Below are 26513 nucleotides of genomic sequence, written 5' to 3' on the forward strand. Positions count from 1 at the left end.
TCAGGAGATGCTCACGGAAGATCCGTGGCCTCTACCTCTAAGAAGGGATCTGCTTCAGCAGGGACCGTGTCTATTCCAAGACTTACCGCGGCTGCGTTTGACGGCATGGCGGTTGAACGCCGGATCCTAAGGGAAAAAGGCATTCCGGAAGAGGTCATCCCTACCCTGGTCAAAGCCAGGAAGGAGGTGACTGCACAACATTATCACCGCATTTGGAGAAAATATGTTGCATGGTGTGAGGCCAGGAAGGCCCCGACAGAGGAATTTCAACTGGGTCGATTCCTACATTTCCTGCAAACAGGATTATCTATGGGCCTCAAATTAGGGTCCATTAAGGTTCAAATTTCGGCCCTGTCGATTTTCTTCCAGAAAGAATTGGCTTCAGTTCATGAAGTCCAGACTTTTGTAAAAGGAGTACTACATATACAGCCCCCGGTTGTGCCCCCAGTGGCACCGTGGGATCTCAATGTAGTTTTGGATTTTCTCAAATCCCATTGGTTTGAGCCACTCAAATCGGTAGATTTGAAATATCTTACATGGAAAGTAACCATGCTACTGGCCCTGGCGTCAGCCAGGAGAGTGTCGGAATTGGCGGCTTTATCGTATAAAAGCCCATATCTGATTTTCCATTCGGACAGGGCAGAATTGAGGACGCGTCCTCATTTTCTGCCTAAGGTGGTATCAGCGTTTCACCTGAACCAGCCTATTGTGGTGCCTGCGGCTACCAGCGATTTGGAGGATTCCAAGTTGCTGGACGTTGTCAGAGCATTGAAAATATATATTTCAAGGACGGCTGGAGTCAGAAAATCTGACTCGCTGTTTATACTGTATGCACCCAACAAGCTGGGTGCTCCTGCTTCTAAGCAGACGATTGCTCATTGGATTTGTAGCACAATTCAACTGGCACATTCTGTGGCAGGCCTGCCACAGCCTAAATCTGTCAATGCCCACTCCACAAGGAAGGTGGGCTCATCTTGGGCGGCTGCCCGAGGGATCTCGGCATTACAACTCTGCCGAGCAGCTACGTGGTCAGGGGAGAACACGTTTGTAAAATTCTACAAATTTGATACCCTGGCTAAGGAGGACCTGGAGTTCTCTCATTCGGTGCTGCAGAGTCATCCGCACTCTCCCGCCCATTTGGGAGCTTTGGTATAATCCCCATGGTCCTGACGGAGTCCCCAGCATCCACTAGGACGTCAGAGAAAATAAGAATTTACTCACCGGTAATTCTATTTCTCGTAGTCCGTAGTGGATGCTGGGCGCCCATCCCAAGTGCGGATTGTCTGCAATACTTGTACATAGTTATTGTTACAAAAAAATCGGGTTGTTTATTGTTGTGAGCCATCTTTTCAGAGGCTCCTACGTTATCATACTGTTAACTGGGTTCAGATCACAAGTTGTACGGTGTGATTGGTGTGGCTGGTATGAGTCTTACCCGGGATTCAAAATCCTTCCTTATTGTGTACGCTCGTCCGGGCACAGTATCCTAACTGAGGCTTGGAGGAGGGTCATAGGGGGAGGAGCCAGTACACACCACCTAGTGGTCAAACTTTTAAATTTTGTGCCCTGTCTCCTGCGGAGCCGCTATTCCCCATGGTCCTGACGGAGTCCCCAGCATCCACTACGGACTACGAGAAATAGAATTACCGGTGAGTAAATTCTTATTTTTTCCTATCTCACTCAAGAAAATATTCTGTGAAGTGTTCTCTATGCTGAATCAAAAACATTCATATAGGGTATTCAAAACTGTGTACTTTTTCCCGTTGAGGGGTATTCTTCATGAAGAAAGTCATTGTTTATTCATTTCCAGTTGTGGTTTGAAGTACATATTAACTCCACACATTGATAAAAATCAAGCATGAATAACGTGTAAAGTCTATCTTATTCAAGCAATTATTTGGAGAATTATTCTTTATGCTGTATATATAATATTGATATAGGGTACTCAAAATGTGTACTATTTCCCGTTGAGGGTTATTCTTCATGAAGAAAGTTACTGCTTATCTAATTTTTTGTGGTTTGAAGCACATACAAACTCCACACAGTGATGAAATAAAGTTTTTTTGTTGTGATTTGAAGCACATACAAACTCCACACAGTGATGAAATTGAGTATGATTAATGTGCTGTATCATCCCTCTGCTTCCATATGATGGTGTATTGATTGATATGAATCATGAATTGAAATCAATGATATGTAATACCTTCCAATTCCATATTTTGATTAATCATAAATTATACCATGCATAGGAATTTTAAATGATGTTCTGATGCACGTACAAACTCTACACAAACGACAAATTGTGCATCATCCTTTGTAGAGCTGCGCCCTCCAAAATGGAGGCCTACAGCCCTATATATTCATAATTGGGGTTGGAAATATACAGATTTCTGTTTATCTACTTGCATTTATGATATGGCACACATATGAATTGTGTATGGATGTTTCGTGTTTTCTTCATATCTGATGGTTAGAAGTCGCACATAGGGAAGTCCACTCTCCTTACTATTGTGGTAATTGGTTATAGACCATGGGAGAGACTATAATTTAATATTGGTGCTCGATAAGTTCTTGTGGTAAACCAGCTTACTTATATATGATATTACTGATATCTGGTATGAATATTTTTTCCGCATGAAAACTTAGAGCATTATTACTGATTAATATTTTCGCTCATGGCAGATAAAGGTCTGCCACACCAATTAGTATTTATCTCTGATCATACCTCTATGAATGGTCTTATGACCTTATCTCTATGAATGGTCTTATGACCTTATATCCATGCATGTAATACATTTTCTACATACTATTACCTAGTGATTTTGTGTAATTTACAGTTTTATCAAGTGATAATAAAAGTTACATTTTAATCTATAGATATAAAAAGCGTGCCCCGGGTCAGACTTTTAGTCTTCTTTTGCCCTGCTCTCTTGCAGGTCGACCTTCTTTCCAGTTTATTGAAATAATTTCCCGGGAGCACCACCAACCTAGTGCCACAGGTATTACACCAACCAATGAGCCTTTATGTTGGTTTAGATATCATTGAGTAACTCCTAGTGAGTTGAAATTCTCTGTGGTTACTTTCCACAGGTATAGTGCGGTTTCACATTCTCTTTGTTTAGCAGAATTCTGTCTTCTCCTGGCACTTCATGCACAAAGACCCGCGTCTTATAATATGACCGCGCAATTTCCATAATGATCTCCCCGCTGATCTGACACCCTGTCTATTCTGCCACCTAAACTGCCCGCAAAACGGTTTAACCAGGATCAGTAAAAGAGTAGACAGAGCACCTCCCATTAGGTTAACATGATAATGTGACAGGTCCATTACATTTCTTTCAGTGCGTAATTCACTTACACCTCGGGGTACGCTGCGCTTTAATAGGCCGCATTATTCCCTCGGCAGACTTCAGTCTACCATCTGTACTCTACCGCCCCATCCAGCAGACGTGTTCCTTGTAATTCTTTTTAGCCCGGGAATAGTTTTATCAGATCTGCATCTAATTGCCTTGTTATTTACATCTGTACATTGTGGCATGACTCATTACTATTCAGCAAATTCAGCTTTTAACCCCCTGCGCTCTCTGCCGTTGTGTGATAGGTCTGCGAGACGCAGTAAGAGGGAGCTATTGTAGTTCAGGAAGGGGTTAATGGCAGCTGCCTCTGATAATGACAGTTCTGCCGCCCATCAGGGTGACAACAGATGACAGGGGAGGGGGGGGGGGGAGGCGTTCGGTTGCGGGACGGGAGATGTCACTCAGAGGAGAGGTTTAATATCTAACTCCTGCGGTGTATTTATCTGAACTCAGCTTTCTTGGCTTATTGCAACCTCGTTGTTGTGTTATCCAATCAGCAGGAGCCTTTCATACCTATGTTTACAATATATCCCTCTTAATTTTATTAGTTCATTCTATGGTGGCTCTCTGTCGTCTCTGTATCTTAATAACAATATTACTGGAACAGGTTTCTATTCTTTGGCCTATAAAAGCATAGCAGACAGTGCTGAGTGCAGTAATCTTCCGCAGTGCTGAATACGGTCGTCTTCTGGGAAGTTGCCGCATTCCAGGTACTCGCCGGTGTTCCAATTGCACTTATAAATACCAGCATAAGCACCGCTGAAACCACCTGTCAAACACGACTGCTTCATTTGCAAGTCAGTTTTTGTGGAGGGATCTTTCGCTGTATTCGAACTGCGCTTACTCTGGAGCCGATTGTGCGCAACTGGAGGTGACGGCAAGGCTTTACGCAACGCAGCCGCATCTTCACTTGTGGCTGGAGGGGCGTAACTAGGCGCTGATGGGGCCACCACACATTTAGATAGTGCACGCCAATGGAATTGCAGGTTATGCTGAGTTGTACATAAGTACATACAGTAAGCGCAAATACACCTCTGATCTCATTCGCCAGGGATAGGATGTGCCGCATCAGTGCCGTAACTAGGTATTTTGGCGCTGTGTGCTAGAAATGGCATTGGCGGCCCCCCCCCCCCCACGCAAGACAGGAGCAGTGCGCGCCGCAGGTGCGCAAAAACTATATAGGAGCGTGGCTTCATGGGGAAGGGGCATGGCCACAAAATAATGCCAATTCATACTACGGTGCATAGTAGTCTCCATTATTCAAATTACGCTGCACAGTAGCGCCACTACACCAGGCAGTGACCTTTTTACACATTACGGCAGAAGGCGTGCCTTTTTACACATTACGGCAGACAGCGTCCAACTTATTACACATTACGGCAGACAGCGTCCCCCTTATTACACATTACGGCAGGCAGCGTCCCCTTTTTGTACACATTATGGCAGACAGCATCCACCTTTTTACACATTACGGCAGCCAGTCCCCCTTTTTACACATTGCGGCAGCCAGTCCCCCTTTTTACACATTGCGGCAGCCAGTCCCCCTTTTTACACATTGCAGCAGCCAGTCCCCCTTTTTACACATTGCGGCAGACAGTCCCCTTTTTTACACATTGCGGCAGACAGACACCAGAGAGAGAGAGAGAGAAAAAGAGAGAGAGACAGAAGGGGAGAGAGAAAGAGAGAGAGACAGAAAGAGAGAGAGAGCTATATACTTACCATCTCTCAGGCTCCTCGTACTGGCAGAGATCCCGGGCAGCCGCAGTGGAGAAGGATGAGGAGGGAGGGGGACTTGAGCCGCAGCAGCGCTATGTCATTGATAGCAGCGCTGCTGCAGCACTCCCCTCTCCTTCCGTATTGGCTGGCCGCTGCTGAGAATGCTGGGATGAGGGAACCGCATCCCAGCATTCACAGCAGCGCCGGGCAGCCAATACAGAAGGAGAGGGGAGTGCTGCAGCGGCGCCGCTATCAATGAAATAGTGCTGCTGCGGCTCAAGTCCCCCTCCCTCCTCCTCCTTCTCTGCCTCCGGCGCTGCTCTTCCTCCAGCGCTGCTCTTCCTCCAGCGCGGCGCACGGCACCCAGCAGAGGCGGCATGTAATGAGTCAATTTGACTCATTACATGCCGCTCGCCGTGCGCCCGCAGTGTAACTGCGCTGTGTGCCAGGCACACCTGGCACATAGGTAGTTACGGCGCTGTGCCGCATGTGCTCACTAGGAATGGTTACGGCTAGGGAACCAAGAATAGGGGTATAGGGGTGGTGCTGCCGCATAGATACGTATAATACTGCATGTAGCGAATATCCTCATGTAGTTCCATGCACACAGCGATACCGGTGTAATTTCAGACGACTTTCATTCAACTCTGCAAAGGCATCATTCTGTTTAAGTAGTGCTAACACCGTGAGTGGAGCGAGCAGTGTTTGGAAAATTGGGGAAAATGTACTAGGCCTTCAAAAGTGATAAAGTGGAAAGAGATAAAGTATCTATGCTATTATTATTACTATTATTATTATTATTATCAGTTTCTTATATATTGCAGCCAGGGCCGGTTCTACACCTTGTGGCGCCCAGTGCGAAAGTTTCCACCCCCAAACCCCCCCCCCCCCCCCCCCTTCCCGGCGGCAAAACAGGGGCTTGGCTTCATAGGGTAGGGTCGTGGCCACAGTTATGCCCCCAGTAGCTGTGCCCCCGGATTTGCCCCAGGTAGTTGTGCCCCCCAGTAGATTTGCCCGCAGTAGATTTGCCCCCTGTAGCTGTGCCCCCAGTTAGTTTTCCCCCAGTAGCTATTCCCCCTGTAGCAGTACCCCCTGTAGTTGTGCCCCTGTAGCTGTGCCTCTTGCAGTAGTGCCCCCAGTTGATTTGCCCCCAGTAGCTGTTCCCCCTGTAGATGTGCCCCCAGTATGTGCCCCTTGTAGCTGTGCCCCCTGTATGTGCCCCCAGTAGTAGTGCCCCCTGTAGTAGCGCCGCTTTGAAACCCTAAAAGAAAAGACACAATACTTACCAGCCTCGCTCCTGCTTCCGGACCGCTGCTGTGCTGCTGTCTCCGGGCGCCGGCTCCTCTCTATGGGACGTCTCTCCCATAGCAGCGCCGCACTGACACTAGGGGTCAATTTTGACCTCTAGCATGAGTCAGCAACGCCGGCCGCAGTGGGCGCACACGGCGCTCGCTGCAGCCGGGAGCGGGGAAGGAGAGAGGATAATTAGTAGCGGCTCTTGCCGCCGCAGCAGCGCCCTCAGGGTAGCGGCGCCCCGGGCAAAATGCCCGCTACTAAGCGCAGCATATTCTGTTGCGCTTTACAATTAGAACAGTTATAGAAAAAATCTGGGTAAAAACAGACAGACAGAGGTAGGAAGGCCCTGCTCGCAAGCTTACAATCTATAGGGAAATAGACATTGATACACAAGGATAGGTGCTACCTATTGCATAATGGTCCACCAGATTGCTAGGATCTTAATGGATTGTATGATATGATCACCCAGCAATGTTGAAAGACAAAATATGTGAGGTTATGTGGACTGTACAGAGAGGATGTAATTAGATATAAGTGTGATTATAAGTACCAGCCAGCTGCCAACTATCATTTCTCTAACGTCCTAGTGGATGCTGGGACTCCGTAAGGACCATGGGGATAGACGGGCTCCGCAGGAGACATGGGCACTTTAAGAAAGACTTTGGATCTGGGTGTGCACTGGCTCCTCCCTCTATGCCCCTCCTCCAGACCTCAGTTTACTACTGTGCCCAGAGGAGACTGGGTGCTTTTCAGGGAGCTCTCCTGAGCTTCCTGACAGAAAGTATATTTGTTAGGTTTTTTATTTTCAGGGAGCCTGCTGGCAACAGACTCCCTGCATCGAGGGACTGAGGGGAGAGAAGCAGACCTACTTCTGTGAGTTGAAAGGCTCTGCTTCTTAGGCTACTGGACACCATTAGCTCCAGAGGGATTGGTACGCAGGATCTCACCCTCGCTGTCCGTCCCAGAGCCGCGCCGCCGTCCCCCTCGCAGAGCCGGAAGATAGAAGCCGGGTGAGTATGAGAAGAAAAGAAGACTTCAGAGGCGGCAGAAGACTCCTTGATCTTCACTGAGGTAACGCACAGCACTGCAGCTGTGCGCCATTGCTCCCATACACCTCACATACGGCAGTCACTGTAAGGGTGCAGGGCGCAGGGGGGGCGCCCTGGGCAGCAGGTAAACCTCTTATTTGGCAAAAAAGGACATATATACAGCTGGACACTGTATATATGTAAGAGCCCCCGCCAATTTTACACTATTTGAGCGGGACAGAAGCCCGCCGCCGAGGGGGCGGGGCTTCTCCCTCAACAGTCACCAGCGCCATTTTTTCTCCACAGCACCGCTGAGAGGAAGCTCCCCGGACTCTCCCCTGCTTATACCACGGTAGACAAGAGGGTTTGAAAAGAGAGGGGGGGCACATAATTCGGCGCAGATAATATACAACAGCGCTACTGGGTAAACATTAAATTACTGTGTTTCTTCCTGGGTCATATAGCGCTGGGGTGTGTGCTGGCATACTCTCTCTCTCTCTGTCTCTCCAAAGGGCCTTGTGGGTGAGCTGTCTTCAGAAAGAGCATTCCCTGAGTGTGTGGTGTGTCGGTACGTGTGTGTCGACATGTCTGAGGGAGAAGGCTAGATTAGAGAGGAGCGGGAGCAAATGAATGTGGTGTCGCCGTCGACAGCGCCGACACCTGACTGGATGGATATGTGGAATGTTTTAAATGCTAGTGTAAACTCATTGCACAAAAGATTAGACAAAGCTGAAGCTATGGGACAGTCAGGGTGTCAACCCATGTCTGATCCTATGGCGCTGGGACCGTCGGGGTCTCAAAAGCGCCCACTATCCCAAATAGTTGACACAGATACCGACACGGATTCTGACTCCAGTGTCGACTACGATGATGCAAAGTTACAGCCAAAATTGGCTAAATCGATTCGATATATGATTATGGCAATAAAAGATGTTTTGCACATCACAGAGGAACCCCCTGTCCCTGACAAGAGGGTGCATATGTATAAGGAAAAGAAACCTGAGGTAACCTTTCCCCCCTCACACGAGCTGAACGAGTTATGTGAAAAAGCTTGGGAATCTCCAGACAAAAAACTGCAGATTTCCAAAAGAATTCTTATGGCGTATCCTATCCCACCAACGGACAGGGTACGATGGGAATCCTCCCCTAGGGTGCACAAGAAGGTAGCGCTGCCATCCCAGGATACGGCTACCCTCAAGGATTCTGCTGACCGCAAGCAGGAGGTTACCCTGAAGTCCATTTACACACATTCAGGTACCTTACTCAGACCGGCAATCGCGTCGGCCTGGGTCTGTAGTGCGGTAGTGGCATGGACAGATACCTTATCAGAGGAGATTGATACCCTAGATAAGGATACTGTTTTATTGACCCTGGGGCATATAAAAGATGCTGTCCTATATATGAGAGATGCTCAAAGAGACATTAGTCTACTGGGCTCTAGAATAAACGCTTTGTTGATTTCTGCTAGAAGAATCCTATGGACCCGGCAATGGACAGGTGATGCCGACTCAAAAAGGCATATGGAGGTTTTACCCTAAGAGAGCACCGCATTATCAAATGCAGTCCTTTCGATCTCACAAAAACAAGAAAGTGCGAGGTGCATCCTTTCTTGCCAGAGGTAGGGGCAGAGGAAAGAAGCTGCACAACTCAGCTAGTTCACAGGAACAGAAGTCCTCCCCGGCCTCTACAAAATCCACCGCATGACGCTGGGGCTCCACTGGAGGAGTCCGCCCCAGTGGGGGCACATCTTCGAGTTTTCAGCCACATCTGGATTCACTCACAGGTGGATCCCTGGGCAATAGAAATTGTTTCTCAGGGTTACAAGCTGGAATTCGAAGAGGTGCCTCCTCGCCGGTTTTTCAGATTGGCCCTATCATCTTCTCCCCAGGAAAGGGAGACAGTGTTAAATGCAATTCACAAATTGTGTCTTCAACAGGTGGTGGACAAAGTTCCCCTGATCCAACAAGGAAGAGGATATTACTCGACCCTGTTTGTAGTCCCGAAACCGAACGGTTCGGTCAGACCCATATTAAATCTAAAATCCCTGAACCTATACTTGAAAAGGTTCAAGTTCAAGATGGAATCGCTAAGAGCGGTCATCGCCAGCCTGGAAGGGGGGGATTTTATGGTATCTCTGAACATAAAGGATGCATACCTTCATGTTCCCATTTATCCACCTCATCAGGCGTACCTCAGATTTGCGGTACAGGATTGTCATTACCAATTTCAGACGTTGCCGTTTGGTCTTTCCACGGCCCCGAGAATTTTCACCAAGGTAATGGCGGAAATGATGGTGCTCCTGCGGAAGCAAGGTGTCACAATTATCCCGTACTTTGACGATCTCCTCATAAAGGCGAGATCAAGAGAGCAGTTGCTAAACAACGTATCACTTTCACTGAAAGTGTTACAGCAACACGGCTGGATTCTCAATATCCCGAAGTCGCAGTTGGTTCCTACGACTCGTCTGACTTTCTTGGGCATGATTCTGGACACGGACCAGAAAAGGGTTTATCTCCCGATAGAAAAGGCCCAGGAACTCATGACTCTGGTCAGGAACCTATTGAAACCAAGACAGATCTCAGTGCATCACCGCACTCGAGTCCTAGGAAAGATGGTGGTATCATACGAAGCCATTCCCTTCGGCAGGTTCCATGCGAGGACTTTCCAATGGGACCTACTGGACAAGTGGTCCGGAACACATCTACAGATTCTTCAGTTGATCACCCTATCCCCCAGGGCCAGGGTATCTCTCCTGTGGTGGCTGCAGAGTGCTCACCTTCTAGAGGGCCGCAGGTTCGGCATTCAGGACTGGATCCTGGTGACCACGGACGCGAGCCTCCGAGGTTGGGGAGCAGTCACACAGGGAAGAAATTTCCAAGGTCTTTGGTCAAGTCAAGAGACTTGTCTTCACATCAACATTTTGGAACTAAGGGCCATATACAACGCCCTACGTCAAGCGGAGACTTTACTTCGTGACCAACCGGTTCTGATACAGTCAGACAGCGTCACCGCAGTAGCTCATGTAAACCGCCAAGGCGGCACAAGGAGCAGAGTGGCAATGGCGGAAGCCACCAGAATTCTTCGCTGGGCGGAGAATCATGTAAGCGCACTGTCAGCAGTGTTCATTCCGGGAGTGGACAACTGGGAAGCAGACTTCCTCAGCAGACACGACCTGCATCCGGGAGAGTGGGGACTTCATCAGGAAGTCTTCGCACAGATTGCAAGTCGGTGGGGACTGCCCCAAATAGACATGATGGCGTCCCGTCTCAACAAAAAGCTACAAAGGTATTGCGCCAGGTCAAGAGACCCTCAGGCGGTAGCTGTGGACGCCCTAGTGACACCGTGGGTGTTCCAGTCGGTCTATGTATTTCCTCCTCTTCCTCTCATACCCAAGGTGTTGAGAATAATAAGAAAAAGAGGAGTGAGAACAATACTCATTGTTCCGGATTGGCCACGAAGGACCTGGTATCCGGATCTGCAGGAAATGCTCACAGAAGATCCGTGGCCTCTCTCTCTAAGACAGGACCTGTTGCAACAGGGTCCCTGTCTGTTCCAAGACTTACCGCGGCTGCGTTTGACGGCATGGAGGTTGAACGCCGTATCCTAGCGGAAAAGGGTATTCCGGATGAGGTCATTCCTACGCTAATAAAGGCTAGGAAGGACGTGACATCTAAACATTATCACTGAATATGGAGAAAATATGTTTCTTGGTGTGAGGCCAGGAATGCTCCTACGGAAGAATTCCATCTAGGCCGTTTTCTTCACTTTCTACAAACTGGAGTGAATTTGGGCCTAAAATTAGGCTCCATTAAAGTTCAGATTTCAGCCTTATCCATTTTCTTTCAAAAGGAATTGGCCTTTCTACCTGAAGTACAGACTTTTGTGAAGGGAGTACTGCATATTCAGCCTCATTTTGTACCTCCGGTGGCGCCTTGGGACCTTAACGTGGTGTTAAGTTTCCTTAAGTCACATTGGTTTGAACCACTTAAAACAGTGGAGTTGAAATATCTCACTTGGAAGGTGGTCATGTTGTTAGCCTTAGCTTCGGCTAGGAGAGTTTCGGAAGTAGCGGCTTTATCACATAAAAGCCCCTATCTGGTTTTCCATATGGATAGAGCGGAATTGCGGACCCGTCCTCAATTCCTACCTAAGGTGGTCTCATCCTTTCATATGAACCAACCTATTGTCGTACCTGTGGCTACACGTGACTTGGAGGATTCCGAGTCCCTTGATGTGGTCAGGGCTTTGAAAATTTACGTGGCCAGAACGGCTAGGATCAGAAAAACAGAAGCACTGTTTGTCCTGTATGCAGCCAACAAGGTTGGCGGCCCTGCTTCAAAGCAGACTATTGCTCGCTGGATCTGTACCACGATTCAGCAGGCGCATTCTACGGCAGGATTGCTGTTACCAAAATCGGTTAAGGCCCATTGCACTAGAAAGGTGGGCTCGTCTTGGGCGGCTGCCCGAGGGGTCTCGGCACTACAGCTGTGCCGAGCTGCTACTTGGTCGGGGTCAAACACCTTTGCAAAGTTCTATAAGTTTGATACCCTGGCTGAGGGGGACCTCCTGTTTGCTCAATCGGTGCTGCAGAGTCATCCGCACTCTCCCGCCCGTTTGGGAGCTTTGGTATAATCCCCATGGTCCTTACGGAGTCCCAGCATCCTCTAGGACGTTAGAGAAAATAAGATTTTAAACCTACCGGTAAATCTTTTTCTCGTAGTCCGTAGAGGATGCTGGGCGCCCGTCCCAAGTGCGGACTACTTCTGCTAGACTTGTATATAGTTATTGCTTACATAAGGGTTATGTTATAGTTTCATCGGTTTTGGACCGATGATATGTTGTTTTTCATACTGTTAACTAGATAGTATATCACAAGTTATATGGTGTGATTGGTGTGGCTGGTATGAATCTTGCCCTTAGATTAACAAAAATCCTTTCCTCGTACTGTCCGTCTCCTCTGGGCACAGTTTCTCTAACTGAGGTCTGGAGGAGGGGCATAGAGGGAGGAGCCAGTGCACACCCAGATCCAAAGTCTTTCTTAAAGTGCCCATGTCTCCTGCGGAGCCCGTCTATCCCCATGGTCCTTACGGAGTCCCAGCATCCTCTACGGACTACGAGAAAAAGATTTACCGGTAGGTTTAAAATCTTATTTTTCCAAACACTGCCATGGAACATGGGAGTTAGGCGCTGATTTGTTGGTACTTTATCTCTCTCCACATTATCACTTTCTAAGGCTCTGTACATCCCCCCCCCCTTCCCCCATTGTGTAGAATTGTCAGTCTGTATGGGGTAACTGGAAGCGCAAATCAACATTTTTAGACCCGCATTCGTACATTTTACTAGCATTATTATTATTATTATTATCCTTTATTTATATGGCGCCACAAGGGTTCCGCAGCGCCCAATTACAGAGTACATAAATAATCAAACAGGAAAACAGCAACTTACAGTTGATGACAGTATAGGACAAGTACAGGGTAAATACACATAGTTACATCAGCAGATGACACTGGAATAAGTATCAGGTGGCAGAAGACTGCTGGATGTGGTACAGTTGAAGATTATTAAAGTAAGAAAAGGATAAGCACATGAGGGAAGAGGGCCCTGCTCGTGAGAGCTTACACTCTAAAGGATCAATGTGGGGTACAGTGCTAAATGGTGTAATCAGATGAGGGAGACATTTAATGTGTGAGCACATGGTATAACCAGTAAGGATGGTATAACCAGTAAGGGGTGCACTCTTTGAAGACTGTTTCTGAAAAGAAGGGCCAAACCCACTTGGCGTTTCTCCGCAGTGATGTATTCATTGCTGTGTATTTATAGTGTTATATGTCGATTGGGAATGCTGTGCTTGTACAGCAGGTATGGGGAACCTTCGGCCCTCCAGCTGTTGTTGAACTACACATCCCAGCATGCCCTGCAACAGTTTTAGCATGACCAAATAGCAAAACTGTAGCAAGGCATGCTGGTATGTGTAGTTCAACAACAGCTGGAGGGCCGAAGGTTCCCCATCCCTGTTGTACAGTATTAAATGCGGCCAAGGTGGGTCCTTTCTTCACGATTCTGTTCTCCATCAGATCCCCTATAGAAGCTAAGACCACCTGCTGCACCCAGCTGGCCGGCACCAATAAAGTGAAGTTACACTATATGCTAGGCAAAGGCTCAGCTGGACTCTGCTCTAAATTGAAGGAGTTTGTGTTGGAGTTGAATAAGTTAATATAAAAAATGTAATTGTACTTTCTGTGGATGCGCCGTGCATCATATCTGTCATGGTTGCTTGTAGAAAGAACGATTCCAGGATGATAGGCTCTCTTCCCCTCCTTTCTGCCTAAACTGGGCCAAAAGGGTGTTGATGCCCTCCACAGCGTAACATCCTGCTCAGCCTTTCACGCAACAATAGAGAGTAGTGCCAGCCTGACTTCTACAGCTACTGGGGACCACAGCGGAACACAGAGAGCCATACAATGGGGCGATGTATTAACCTGGGTTAGGCATAAGCAAATGATAAACCAGTGATAAGTGCAAGGGGATAAACACACCAGCCAATCAGCTCCTAACAGATAATTTACATATTGGAGCTGATTGGCTGGTGTGTTTATCACCTGGCACTTATCACTGGTTTATCACTTCCTTATGCCTTCTCCAGGTTAATACATCTGCTCCGTCACCTTTAAACTCTATCCAGAACTTTTCATTTTATCTTTTTGAAAAACTTTATTAACAATAGTTTACCACCCATATGTAACAAAATATAAAAAAAAAAAAAATAATAATAAAAAAAAAAAATATATATATATATATATATATATATATATATATATCTCGCCAGTATGAAGCGCAGACCCATAATTAAGGAGCAATCATTGTTTTCAGCCAGCTGGAACCCTTTGATGACATGACACAAAGAATCACAGATAATCTCTTTGTTTTGCTTTGACAAAGGCTCCTTTTATTATACCTGATCCTGCTTGGTTAAACGTATCATTATTATTTAACATTTTCTCCTAATTCCCTGCGGTACCTGACCCCCATGTCTGGAAGGTCTCGTTTCACCGTCACTAACCTGTTTACTGGCCAGAGCTGATTCTTCTATTGGGAATAACAATGGGTGTCAGATAACTATTTATCATTCACCTCGTTTAGTGTTTGAACATTCAGGACATTGGGAAATAATGAGAATTTCCTTAGGAATCAATGGCCTGAAATAAAGACAGCCCCAAGAGGAAAAGGAATTTACAGATGGCCTAAAGAAATGGAAAATCCCCATCTCTGGATTATTTGATTATATATAACAAACTGCATGTTGTTTTCTCATTTACGATGATTTTACTATATTGCATTTAATTTTTTTATTTAATGTTATGGTAATTCAAAAAGCGGCTGTTATAATGACCTTTTTGACATACCCTAGGTAATGCTCCGGCTCTTCTTCCTTTCTTTGTGCAGCCACCAGGCATTGGTGTGACTGTTTACTGGAACATCACTGCTAATTCATATAGTCTTGGAAATTAAGTGGAATTCTGCTTATTTTTGGTGTATATATATATATATATATGTATCAGAGGAAGAAAGCGACACTCGGAGTCTCCAAATAAAGTCTATAAAATGGCAAAGATACTTTTTATTTCAAAGTTTCAGGAGGAAACCCCCCGAAAACGTTGAAATAAAAAGCATCTTTGTTATTTTATGTACTTTGGCCCTCATTCCGAGTCGTTCGCTCGGTATTTTTCATCGCATCGCAATGAAAATCCGCTTAGTACGCATGCGCAATATTCGCACTGCGACTGCGCCAAGTAATTTAACAATGAAGATAGTATTTTTACTCACGGCTTTTTCATCGCTCCGGCGATCGTAATGTGATTGACAGGAAATGGGTGTTACTGGGCGGAAACACAGCGTTTTATGGGCGTGTGGTTGAAAACGCTACCGTTTCCGGAAAAACGCAGGAGTGGCCGGAGAAACGGGGGAGTGGTTGGGCGAACGCTGGGTGTGTTTGTGACGTCAAACCAGGAACGACAAGCACTGAACTGATCGCAGATGCCGAGTAAGTCTGAAGCTACTCTGAAACTGCTAAGTAGTTTGTAATCGCAATATTGCGAATACATCGGTCGCAATTTTAAGAAGCTAAGATTCACTCCCAGTAGGCGTAGGCTTAGCGTGAGCAACTCTGCTAAATTCGCCTTGCGAGCGATCAACTCGGAATGAGGGCCATTATTTGGAGACTCTGAGTGTCGCTTTCCTCCTCTGATATTGCATACAGGGGGGCAGTCCCCTACAAGAGGGCACCTACAGCAATTTTAATCTGAGTGCCAGATGAATCTTTTGGAGATATATATATATATATATATATATATATATAGTGTGTGTGTATATATATATATATATAGTGTGTGTGTGTGTGTGTGTGTGTGTGTGTATATATATATATATATATATATATATTTATATACTATGGAAATATATATTTATATGTTATAAAAGCCGATGGCTAATGATTTTATTTCATTTGTGACTTAGGGGTCTATTTACTAAGCCTAGAATGGAGATAGAGTGGATAGTGAGAAGGAACCAGTCAGCTACTAACTGTCATTTATCAAACCCAGCCTGTAACATGGCAGTTAGATGCTGATTGGCTGGTACTTTATCTCCGTTAGGCGTTAGGGAGGAGCTATGAATTTTTTAGTGATGACATTTGGAGCTAGTGAACTGATTGGCTGCAGCCTTATAGATATAAATTCAACCCACAAAATGACTGCTTCCAATGTGTAGGTGACAGGTGTGCACCTTAAATACATTGAATACGTTCTGGAATTAACTTGGAAATCCAGTGTAACTTGGAAAGCCAACAGGTACACCAGATTGAGTGCTTCCTAAATGTATACAGATAACTTAATATTTGCTATAAAATAAGACATCCTTCCCTTCTCTTTCAGGGTCTGACCATTAAACCTCTTGTAAAGTGGCTGAAAGTGAAGAGACGAGACCACCACAAGCCAACCCTAAATGAAGAATTACAAGAGCATGTAAGTCCCTGAGACCTTCACACATAGCAGCTGTAGAACGTCCATCCCCAGCAAGTCATCCATGGTATCTAATGACATGTCCTCCTCAGACCACAGAGTCGGGTGCAGCTTCTCTGTGGTTCAGGGTGGGGTGGGGGGGAGTAGCCGATTGGTAGCTGGGCAGGGAGAGGAGAACATGACCATGGTATGGAGAATGTGGGGCTATTTTTGGAGAGTGCTATGATAGATCCTCATAGTGAGCAGAGTGTTAGATGATCCTTCAAATGCAGACAGCGACTGCGTTCACATAAAAAATTATAATTTATTACTTTATTGCCACTAACTGTGCTAATGTAACAGTAATACATGGAAGGGTATGTGTACATATAGGAAGGATAAAAGAAGAAGAATTAGTGTAGGTCAGGGCTGGCCAAACCGGTCCTCGAGATCTACCAACAGTTCATGTTTTCCAGGCCTCCTGGAGACCTGTAGAATTGTCAGTTAGGAATGAATGCAGCACATCTTAATTAGTAATGACTACACCTGTGCACTAGCTAGATGGTCTGGAAAATGTGACCTGTTGGTAGATCTCGAGGACTGCTTTGGCCAGCCCTGGTGTAGGTGGACTGGTGTAAGTTAATGCAATGAAGTTGCTGGTAGGTGGAAAACCCTTTAAATGTTTGATCTTTAACAAAACAAGTTGACCTGCCATTGAAATGTGCTGATTATGACATGGTCTCTCTACTCAAGGCCTTTGACCACATTATGGCGGCTGTAGAGGATATCATCGGCCACCATGGTTACCACCATTGGAGAGACAAGTAAGTAAAGCTGGGAGTTGGAGCTTACACTGGCTGGCGTTGTGTTGGACTTGTGTCATTGAGATGCCCAGAGGACCTTATTCCTACATCACAGATCCTCCTGACCTCCTAGAGAAAGAAGCCATATTTCAGGCTGGTTGACCTAAAACTGCACCCTTTGCGTGCTGGTTACATGTGATTGTAGGCCTCTGATTTTCCTAGTGGGCCCTTCACACCCCAGGTGATGCGGTAATAAACTTAGCCATGCTTTAAGGATGTCATTTGTAGATAAAAAACCCCAAGATGAATTCAAGTAATGTACATCATGCTGGGAAGACATTAATAATGATACTTGTTATACAACCAGCTCGTGTGTTAGTCCAGGTTCTGCGCAGTAGGAGCTGGATAGGCCCCTCCCTCCGATCACAGCTCTCACTGGCTGCCTGACGGACACAGCCGATCTCCCTCAGAACACCATGCTCTTACCCTCCCACCCTTTCTGGAGATGGTCATAGATTGGCACTCTTCCTGCAGGCGAAGGACCTAAACCAGAGTCCCCTCCCTGCTGCAATACCAGGAATAATAGCTAGCCAGCCGGCAGTTGAGGGGTCCAAAATACTAGTCACAATATTATTTGAGGCCCCAAAAAGTGCTCAAGATGTTATTTGCCAGTATCCTTCTAAGCATGTTAGACTGTTTCTCTCTGTTTGTATTCATTAGCAATTTCTTTCTTTCTGATAGGTGGGAGCAATTTGACAAAAAGTATCTGAGCCAATGGCTGATGAGGAAATCTGCGTATCGAATCAAAGATGAAATATGGGAAGTTTGCTACAAACTGAACATCCGCGACGCTTTAAGTCTGGCAGATCAGGTATTCAGTAAACACTGTCTATAGTCAGCCATACCAATGTACTGCATAAAGATTACTGTTATAAGGTGCAATGCATGTACAGTAAGTCATACGCCTGCTGTAATAGTTTACAGGTCAGTGATATATGTTTCCCCCGTTTCTGTACATAAACTGGGGTGAGCGTTTTTTCTTAATGCTCTAAGCAAGACATTTAGCTGCCAAAATGTAGTTCTGCATTTTATTTACATTAGACCAATTGAAAGGAGTAGTCTTACATGTACACTGGCCACCAGGAAATGTATCTTCCTTGTATACTAGCCACAAGAACGGGATCTGCACTGTTCCATAGTTACACTCTAGTTACAAGGAAAGGGCTGTACAGAGGGGGTCATTTCTACACGTTTGCACGCAGCGGTTCTTCACTGCGGTGCGAACGGGTGGGAACAGCGCATGCGCGTCGTTGCCCAGTGACAGCCGTCGCCAGGCAACGACCAGAAGAGAGTAGAAAGTGATTGCTAGCGCGATCGCAAGAAGATTGACAGCGGGGAGGCGTTCCGGGGCGGATACTCACCATTTTCCGGGCACGGAGATCCGAACGCAGGCGTTTGGAGGGCGGATGTCTGACGTCAATCTCGGAACCTTCGTCACTGGATCCGTCGCACAGGGTAAGCAAGTCTGACCCTGGTCTTGTTTTGCAGGAAACGTTTTTAGCATAGCGGGGCTGCACAAGCGATCACAGCCCTGCTGTGCTAAAATACACTCCCCCATAGGCAGCGTCTAGTTGATCGCACGAGCAGCAAAAAGTTGCTACTTGCGATCAACTCGGAATGAGGGCCATTGTTCTCCACTGTCTTCATTGTACACTAGCCAACTTTAGCATCAATAAAGAGAGTCTGCATTGAACACGGTATTAGTTCATAATGCTGACTCGATTTTAGGGTTAGGCTGTGGTTAGGATTAGTGATTCTTACCGACGCAAAACTGCATGGTCAACTTACTAACTGTCAACATTCACAGTGTTGACATTCTGGTAATGTCGGCATTATGTAAATGTTGACATTGTGAATATCAAAATTTTATGTTGACCTCCGGTCCATGTTGGCATTCAGAACATGTTAACATTTTGTACCACACCCTTGAACACTATCTGCAAAGAAAAGGTCCGCGTTGTACACTAGCTACCAGATTAGGATATCGCAGGCCATAGAATATTGGGGGTCATTCTGAGTTGATCGCTAGCTGCCGTTGTTCACAGCGCAGTGATCAGGCTAAAAATCAGCATTTCTGCGCATGCGTATGCACTGCAATGCACACGCGCAACATACGGGTACAAAGTCATTTGTTGTTTTGCACAGGTTCTAGCGAAGTTTTCAGTCGCACTGACGGCCGCAAGCAGATTGACAGAAAGGGGGCGTTTTTGGGTGTCAACTGACCGTTTTCAGAGAGTGTTTGCAAAAACGCAGGCGTGTCTGAAAAAACGCAGGCGTGGGTGGGCGTTCGCTGGGCGGGTGTATAACGTCAAATCTGGACACGAATAGGCTGAAGTGATCGCAAGCGCTGAGTAGGTTCAGAGCTACTCAGAAACTGCACAAACTGTTTTTGCAGAGCTCGGCTTTACAAGCGTTCGCACTTCTGCTAAGCTAAAATACAGTCCCCAGTGGGCGGCGGCATAGCGTTTGCACGGCTGCTAAAACTAGCCAGCGAGTGATCAACTCGGAATGACCCCCTCTATTCTATGGAGGGATATTAGTTTTGCCTTAGCTTTCCGTTAAGCTTGTCCTCCTTTGTACGCCAAAAGTGTGTGTGGCCTTTGTAAATGCCAAATAAAATGTCCCTTGCATAGAATACCGGCTCTGTAGCTGTCTCTTATGTTATCTGTTTACGAGTGAATCAACGTTCTCTATTAAGAGAGTAGGAAGTTACTATGTCGGAACAGAACAGAGTATGACCATTAATCCACCTACAGCTAAAGAAAAAAGACTTTTATGTACTAAAAGAGCATTATGGTTTCTTAAGAGAGATGTAAGTTCTTAAAAGCTACGTGGGTCAGCGGTTCAGAACGCTGGGCTCGCTGAGACGTTCTCTGCTAGGTTGTTTGGTTCAACAATCTTCTCTTCCCAAACCATTTCCCTTCACATTAAGGGGGTCATTCTAAGATGATTGCACGCTAGCTGTTTTTAGCAGCCGTGCAAACGCATAGTTGCCGCCCACAGGGTAGTGTATTTTCGCTTTGCAAGTGTGTGAACGCCTGTGCAGCCGAGCTCTGCAAAAATACTTTGTGCAGTTTCAGAGTAGCTCTGGACTTACTCAGCCCTTGCGATCACTTCAGTCTTTTTGGTGCCGAAATTGACGTCACACACCCGCCCTCCAAACGCCCGGACACGCCTGCATTTTCACTACCACTCCCAGAAAACGGTCAGTTGCCACCCATAAACGCCCTCTTTCTGTCAATCTCCTTGCGATCGGCTGTGCGAATGGATTCTTCGTTAAATCCATAGCTCAGCAACGATCCGCATTGTACCCGTACGACACGCGTGCGCATTGCGGTGCATACGCATGCGCAGTAGAGAGACCTGATCGCAGGGCAGCGAAAATCTGCAGCGTGCGATCAACTCGGAATGACCCCCTAAATACAGTAGGACTTATATAGCAATAGATGAAATGTCACTGGTTCTAGTGAACCATATTCTGTGTGTGTAGGCCATGGGAACACGTGACTGAGGGGAAAATTTATTAAGCCTGGTGAAGTGATAAAGTGGAAGGTGATAATGCACCAGCCAATCAGCTCCTCGCTGTCATTTTTCAAACCCATCCTGTGACATGGCAGTTAGGATTTGATTGGCTGGTACTTTATCACCTTCCACATTATCACTTCACCGAGCTTAATAAATCTGCCCCTGAATCAGAGACGGAAGAGATAGGATGAATAAATCTGGTATGAAATATTGGGAGTGGGTGATGTGGGAACACCTGGAATTTCTGATGACTCGGGAAAAGCAGCAGATTGTGGAGTCAGCAAACCCATCTCTTCCCCACAAGGAAGGATGAGAGGGCACTGATCTCACAGCTGCGATCCAGAAACGGAGCAGGACCCAGCCCCGGACAGCCGTTTAAAAATAGATAGCCATGTGTGCCACAGCATGAGTCAGGCCTGGGACGGCAAGGCCTCAGGCGGAACCATTTATACGTTGCCGGTGCGGACATAGCTTATGTGATCTCATCTCCGTCCCACCTTCATCTTGTCCTTGTGCTTCGCCATCTGCACTGATATACTGCGCTATAGTCTGTGCAGCAGCTAGGTTACACAGAGTAGCACACGTGGGTCTCGCTCACACCGTGGGACCTTGCCAATGCTGCCTAGTGGATCATTGGAAGCTATTTTATTTCAAGTGGCTTGATTCCTAGTGATCCGACCAACTTAATATAATTTGGAAAATATATTCCCTTCCAGCGATTTTAATATAGGAGTGGAATCTTCAGTCAAGGCCTTCATGAAACCAGACCGTTGACATTTAAAGGGATTACAGCGGAGCCTGTTGTGGCATCAGTTTACAAGGGGACAGGTCCTGGATACAGAACGTTTTCATGCAGATTTTACAGTTCTCGCTAAATATGACAGATCGTTTGAAGTAAAGGCAATACTGCTCTTCCTGCTAACGAGATTACGTTTCACAGGGATCACTTCCCGCGTATAAACTCCTAAGAAACATTCTGGGAACGTGCTTTAGTTTAATCCCTGTCAGAGTAGGAAGTCACAATATATTCCACTCTGTTACTTGATAATTGTTAGAAAGAAAAGAACTGACCACAAGGGCAGATATTTGAGACCAATTATTTCGGTAACAACAGTAACACCCAGCTAGTGAGAGCGGTCATATGTAGATGATGTGCTAATGAGCCCCGGCCCACCCAGCAATCGCAGAAAGCTGAATCGTGGTAAATTCCGGGATCAAAGACGCAACGCCTCTTCACGTATGAATGACCCATATCGACTTTTCAAGGGGCCGAAAGCATTTACAAATGCAACGGCCTTAGTTTTTTTTTTTTTTTAAATATTGTTTTATACACTGCTCAAAAAAATAAAGGGAACACTAAAATAACACATCCTAGATCTGAATGAATGAAATATTCTTATTAAATACTTTGTTCTTTACATAGTTGAATGTGCTGACAACAAAATCACACAAAAATTATCAATGGAAATCAAATTTATTAACCCATGGAGGTCTGGATTTGGAGTCACTCAAAATTAAAGTGGAAAAACACACTACAGGCTGATCCAACTTTGATGTAATGTCCTTAAAACAAGTCAAAATGAGGCTCAGTAGTGTGTGTGGGCTCCACGTTCCTGTATGACCTCCCTACAACCCACCCAAGTGGCTCAGGTAGTGCAGCTCATCCAGGATGGCACATCAATGCGAGCTGTGGCAAGAAGGTTTCCTGTGTCTGTCAGCGTAGTGTCCAGAGCATGGAGGCGCTACCAGGAGACAGGCCAGTACATCAGGAGACGTGGAGGAGGTCGTAGGAGGGCAACAACCCAGCAGCAGGACCGCTACCTCCGCCTTTGTGCAAGGAGGAACAGGAGGAGCACTGCCAGAGCCCTGCAAAATGACATCCAGCAAGCCACAAATGTGCATGTGTCTACTCAAACGATCAGAAACAGACTCCATGAGGGTGGTATGAGGGCCCGACGCCCACAGGTGGGGGTTGTGCTTACAGCCCAACACCGTGCAGGACGTTTGGCATTTGCCAGAGAACACCAAGATTGGCAAATTCGCCACTTGTGCCCTGTGCTCTTCACAGATGAAAGCAGGTTCTCACTGAGCACATGTGACAGACGTGACAGAGTCTGGAGACGCCAAGGAGAACGTTCTGCTGCCTGCAACATCCTCCAGCATGACCGGTTTGGCAGTGGGTCAGTAATGGTGTGGGGTGGCATTTATTTGGGGGGCCGCACAGCCCTTCATGTGCTCGCCAGAGGTAGCCTGACTGCCATTAGGTACCGAGATGAGATCCTCAGACCCCTTGTGAGACCATATGCTGGTGCAGTTGGCCCTGGGTTCCTCCTAATGCAAGACAATGCTAGACCTCATGTGGCTGGAATGTGTCAGCAGTTGGCCCACCCGTTCCCCAGACCTGAATCCAATTGAGCACATCTGGGACATCATGTCTCGCTCCATCCACCAATGCCACGTTGCACCACAGACTGTCCAGGAGTTGGCGAATGCTTTAGTCCAGGTCTGGGAGGAGATCCCTCAGGAGACCATCCGCTACCTCATCAGGAGCATGCCCAGGCATTGTAGGGAGGTCATACAGGCACGTGGAGGCCACACACACTACTGAGCCTCATTTTGACTTGTTTTAAGGACATTACATCAAAGTTGGATCCGCCTGTAGTGTGTTTTTCCACTTTTATTTTGAGGGTGACTCCAAATCCAGACCTCCATGGGTTAATAAATTTGATTTCCAGTGATAATTTTTGTGTGATTTTGTTGTCAGCACATTCAACTATGTAAAGAACAAAGTATTTAATAAGAATATTTCATTCATTCAGATCTAGGATGTGTTATTTTAGTGTTCCCTTTATTTTTTTGAGCAGTGTAGATGTATAAAGGTAACTTAATGCAGAGTTACTATTACTATTATAACTTATTCTAAGTTATCCACGTTTAGAATTGTAGATTTTAAGGGGGAAAAATTAATGGAAAGGGGAATTTTCCATTTGTGAATGCAGTTGTATCCAGTGATCGTGGCAGAGCGGAGTTATGTCGTATCCATTGATTAGGGCAAAGTGGAATTATGTCCAGTGATCACGGCAGAGCTCAGTTATGTTGTATCCAGTGATCGTGGCAGATCTGAGTTATGTCATATCCAGCGACCGTGGCAGAGCTGTTATTTAATATCCAGTGATCATGGCAGAGCGGAGTTATGTCGTATCCAGTGATTGTGACAGAGCTGAGTTATGTTGTATCCAGTGATTGTGACAGAGCTGAGTTATGTTGTATGCAGTGATTGTGGCAGAGCTGAGTTATGTCGTATCCCGTGATTGTGGCAGAGCTGAGTTATGTCGTATCCAGTGATCAGGGCAGAAGGTCTGCTGACAGTTCACTGATCATTAAAGAAAAGTAGTCCAGTAATACAGAACACATTATAGGTTGTTTCATATGTATTTCTGTATTCACTGGTCTCCTTCATCTTTGTCAGTTGTGTCCTATGCAAATCAGGAGGAGACACATTCAGCAGACAGTCTAGTAGTGTAAAGAGAAAGATAACCTTTACTTCTGTTGTAAATTTAGGGAGCGGAATGTAATCAGATCACCGTGTTTCTGCATAGCTGTAACACAATTCAATCCACATACCGTTTCCAGAAAATGTGTATTCTATAAACTTGATTGAGTGACGTCTGAACTCACCTACTATGTTGTTATATTATAGTTTGGCTTAGAGAGCGATATTTCTATAAAGTAGAATAATACAGGAAGGGGGAGAGTGAGATAGCTATGTGACAGTTCTATCATTGAAACACAGATAGCCAAACGTCTTACTCCAGCGTGTCTCTATTGCACATGATAAGCGTTCCGCATGAGGCCTTCTCCGACGATGCCAGCCTCAGTGCCAGTGTTGGACAATCTGTGTTGCCGACTGTCGTTTCCCAAACACTTCCTAATCCTGTGGTTATTTTTCCTACAGGGAGGTCATATACTGTCCTCCGATAGACTGTCTTTACCGTCAATGCCGAGTCGGGCCTCCATGTCAGAGACTTCTGTGACCAACCTTTTGTAAGTAATAGAATAAGCCGCCTCTCCCTATGCCTGTGATATTTGACCACAGTGATGTGAAATATTTTCTCGGACTGTTATATCGGCTTAGTGTCTCTAGACCGGCACCACCCAAAACATTCTTTTGTCTACCCGGTGTATTGACAACAATAGAAAAAGTTCCATAAGTAAAACTTTAATCGCATTTAGGATTTAACATTACACTACACATAACAGTACACAGAGAAAAAGGTGTGCTGATAGTGAATCCGTGCACAGTGCAGACCGGCGTTGTATTCTATTAATTGTTGCCATTGTTTGCCCAATATCTCATGGGTCCTGCGTCTAGTAGTATCGCCTTTATAGACTTCCATCCTTCCTAGTCACACAGGATAGAGCAGTTGTCCCCTAGCACCTCTGTAATGGATGAGTGACAGTCCCTGCACCGGTTTGTGATGGTGCCGTAGAGAAGCCTGCTGCATGGGACTACAACACTTACTAGTGGCGTACGCATTAGGGAAGGTGGTTTCAACAAATTCTGGGGTAGAAGGCATAAAGAAGTGATAAAGCAGTGTTAAGTGCAAGGTGATAATGCACCAGCCAATCAGCTCTTAACTGTTAATTTACATATGGGAGCTGATTGGCTGGTGTGTTTATCACCTTGCATTTATCACTGGTTTATCACTTCTTTATGCCTTCTCCAGGTTAATACATCTGCCCCTCTTCTGTGAGTTAAGGGCCGTATTCACGGGCCGATTTTGGGGAGAGGCGTGTGCTGAGCGTGCGGGGCGAGACGGGGGGGGGGGGGGGGGGGCACTCATTTCACCCAACGGGTGAAGTGAGCGACCTGCTAGATTGGCCTGCCTGCAAGCCAATCTAGCACCAGTGATGGCGATGCGCGGGGCTGCGCAACGCTATCGCTGTGAGGGGTACACACGGAGTGAACTCTGCTTAAAATCTAAGCAATGTAGTCAGATTGCTTAGATTTTAAGCAGCGATCGCTCCGTGAGTACCCCCCTTTAGACAAGTGGTAATCTGATCACAGGGATAGATACAGGCTGGGACTCCGATTCATATTCTAGGGCAAAAATATGCACCTTACCTCAGGCTACAGAGGCATGTCTATAGGGGGGTACTGACGGAGCGATCGCTGCTTAAAATCTAAGCAATCTGACTAGATTGCTTAGATTTTAAGCAGTGATCTCTCCGTGTGTACCCCCCACAGCGACAGCGATGCGCAACCCGGTGCATTGCTATCGCTGGTGCTAGATTGGCTCAGCAATGAAAGAAAGTAAAAGCTGCAGGGGCGCTTGTGCACATAGTAAAAGTCATCTTAAGGTGAATAATTTATATAAAGTGGAACAGTGTATTTGTCTATAAAAATAATACTTTTCTACTGTAGTGGCTTTTTCACCATTTTTTTTTTAAATAAACTGCATTTTTTTTTCTTCTCGATTCGTTTCAGGAGGGAGAACGGCAGCAAGGCCTGTCTGGATCTGCAGGCCATTGACACGGTGCGCAGTGGGAGGGACAGGGAAGATGCCGTCATGCATCACGTGCTAAGAGGAGGCTTATATAAACCTCGCCGGATGGTAAGCTGTGATCGGATCACTCTTTAAACCTTCCAGGTTTTCAAGTATAGAATATAGACCTTTAATCTGTATTTTCCACGTAAATGTACAGGTAGGACAGTTAGTGTGCGAGAAG

General features: G+C 46.2%; 1 protein-coding gene across 2 annotated transcripts in view; it reads left to right on the forward strand.

The window, feature by feature from the left end:
- SLC9A5 (solute carrier family 9 member A5) overlaps nt 1–26513 on the forward strand; it is a 362632-nt gene that overhangs the window by 265630 nt on the left and 70489 nt on the right. For both annotated transcript variants that reach the window (XM_063945599.1, XM_063945598.1), the window contains exons 8-12: nt 16330–16419; nt 17149–17219; nt 17940–18069; nt 24739–24827; nt 26272–26398. In XM_063945599.1, coding sequence (XP_063801669.1) covers nt 16330–16419; nt 17149–17219; nt 17940–18069; nt 24739–24827; nt 26272–26398 — 507 coding nt within the window. The remainder of the gene's footprint in view (nt 1–16329; nt 16420–17148; nt 17220–17939; nt 18070–24738; nt 24828–26271; nt 26399–26513) is intronic.

Source organism: Pseudophryne corroboree, chromosome 11, assembly GCF_028390025.1.
Source record: "Pseudophryne corroboree isolate aPseCor3 chromosome 11, aPseCor3.hap2, whole genome shotgun sequence".
NCBI classification, from domain to species: Eukaryota; Metazoa; Chordata; class Amphibia; order Anura; family Myobatrachidae; genus Pseudophryne; species Pseudophryne corroboree.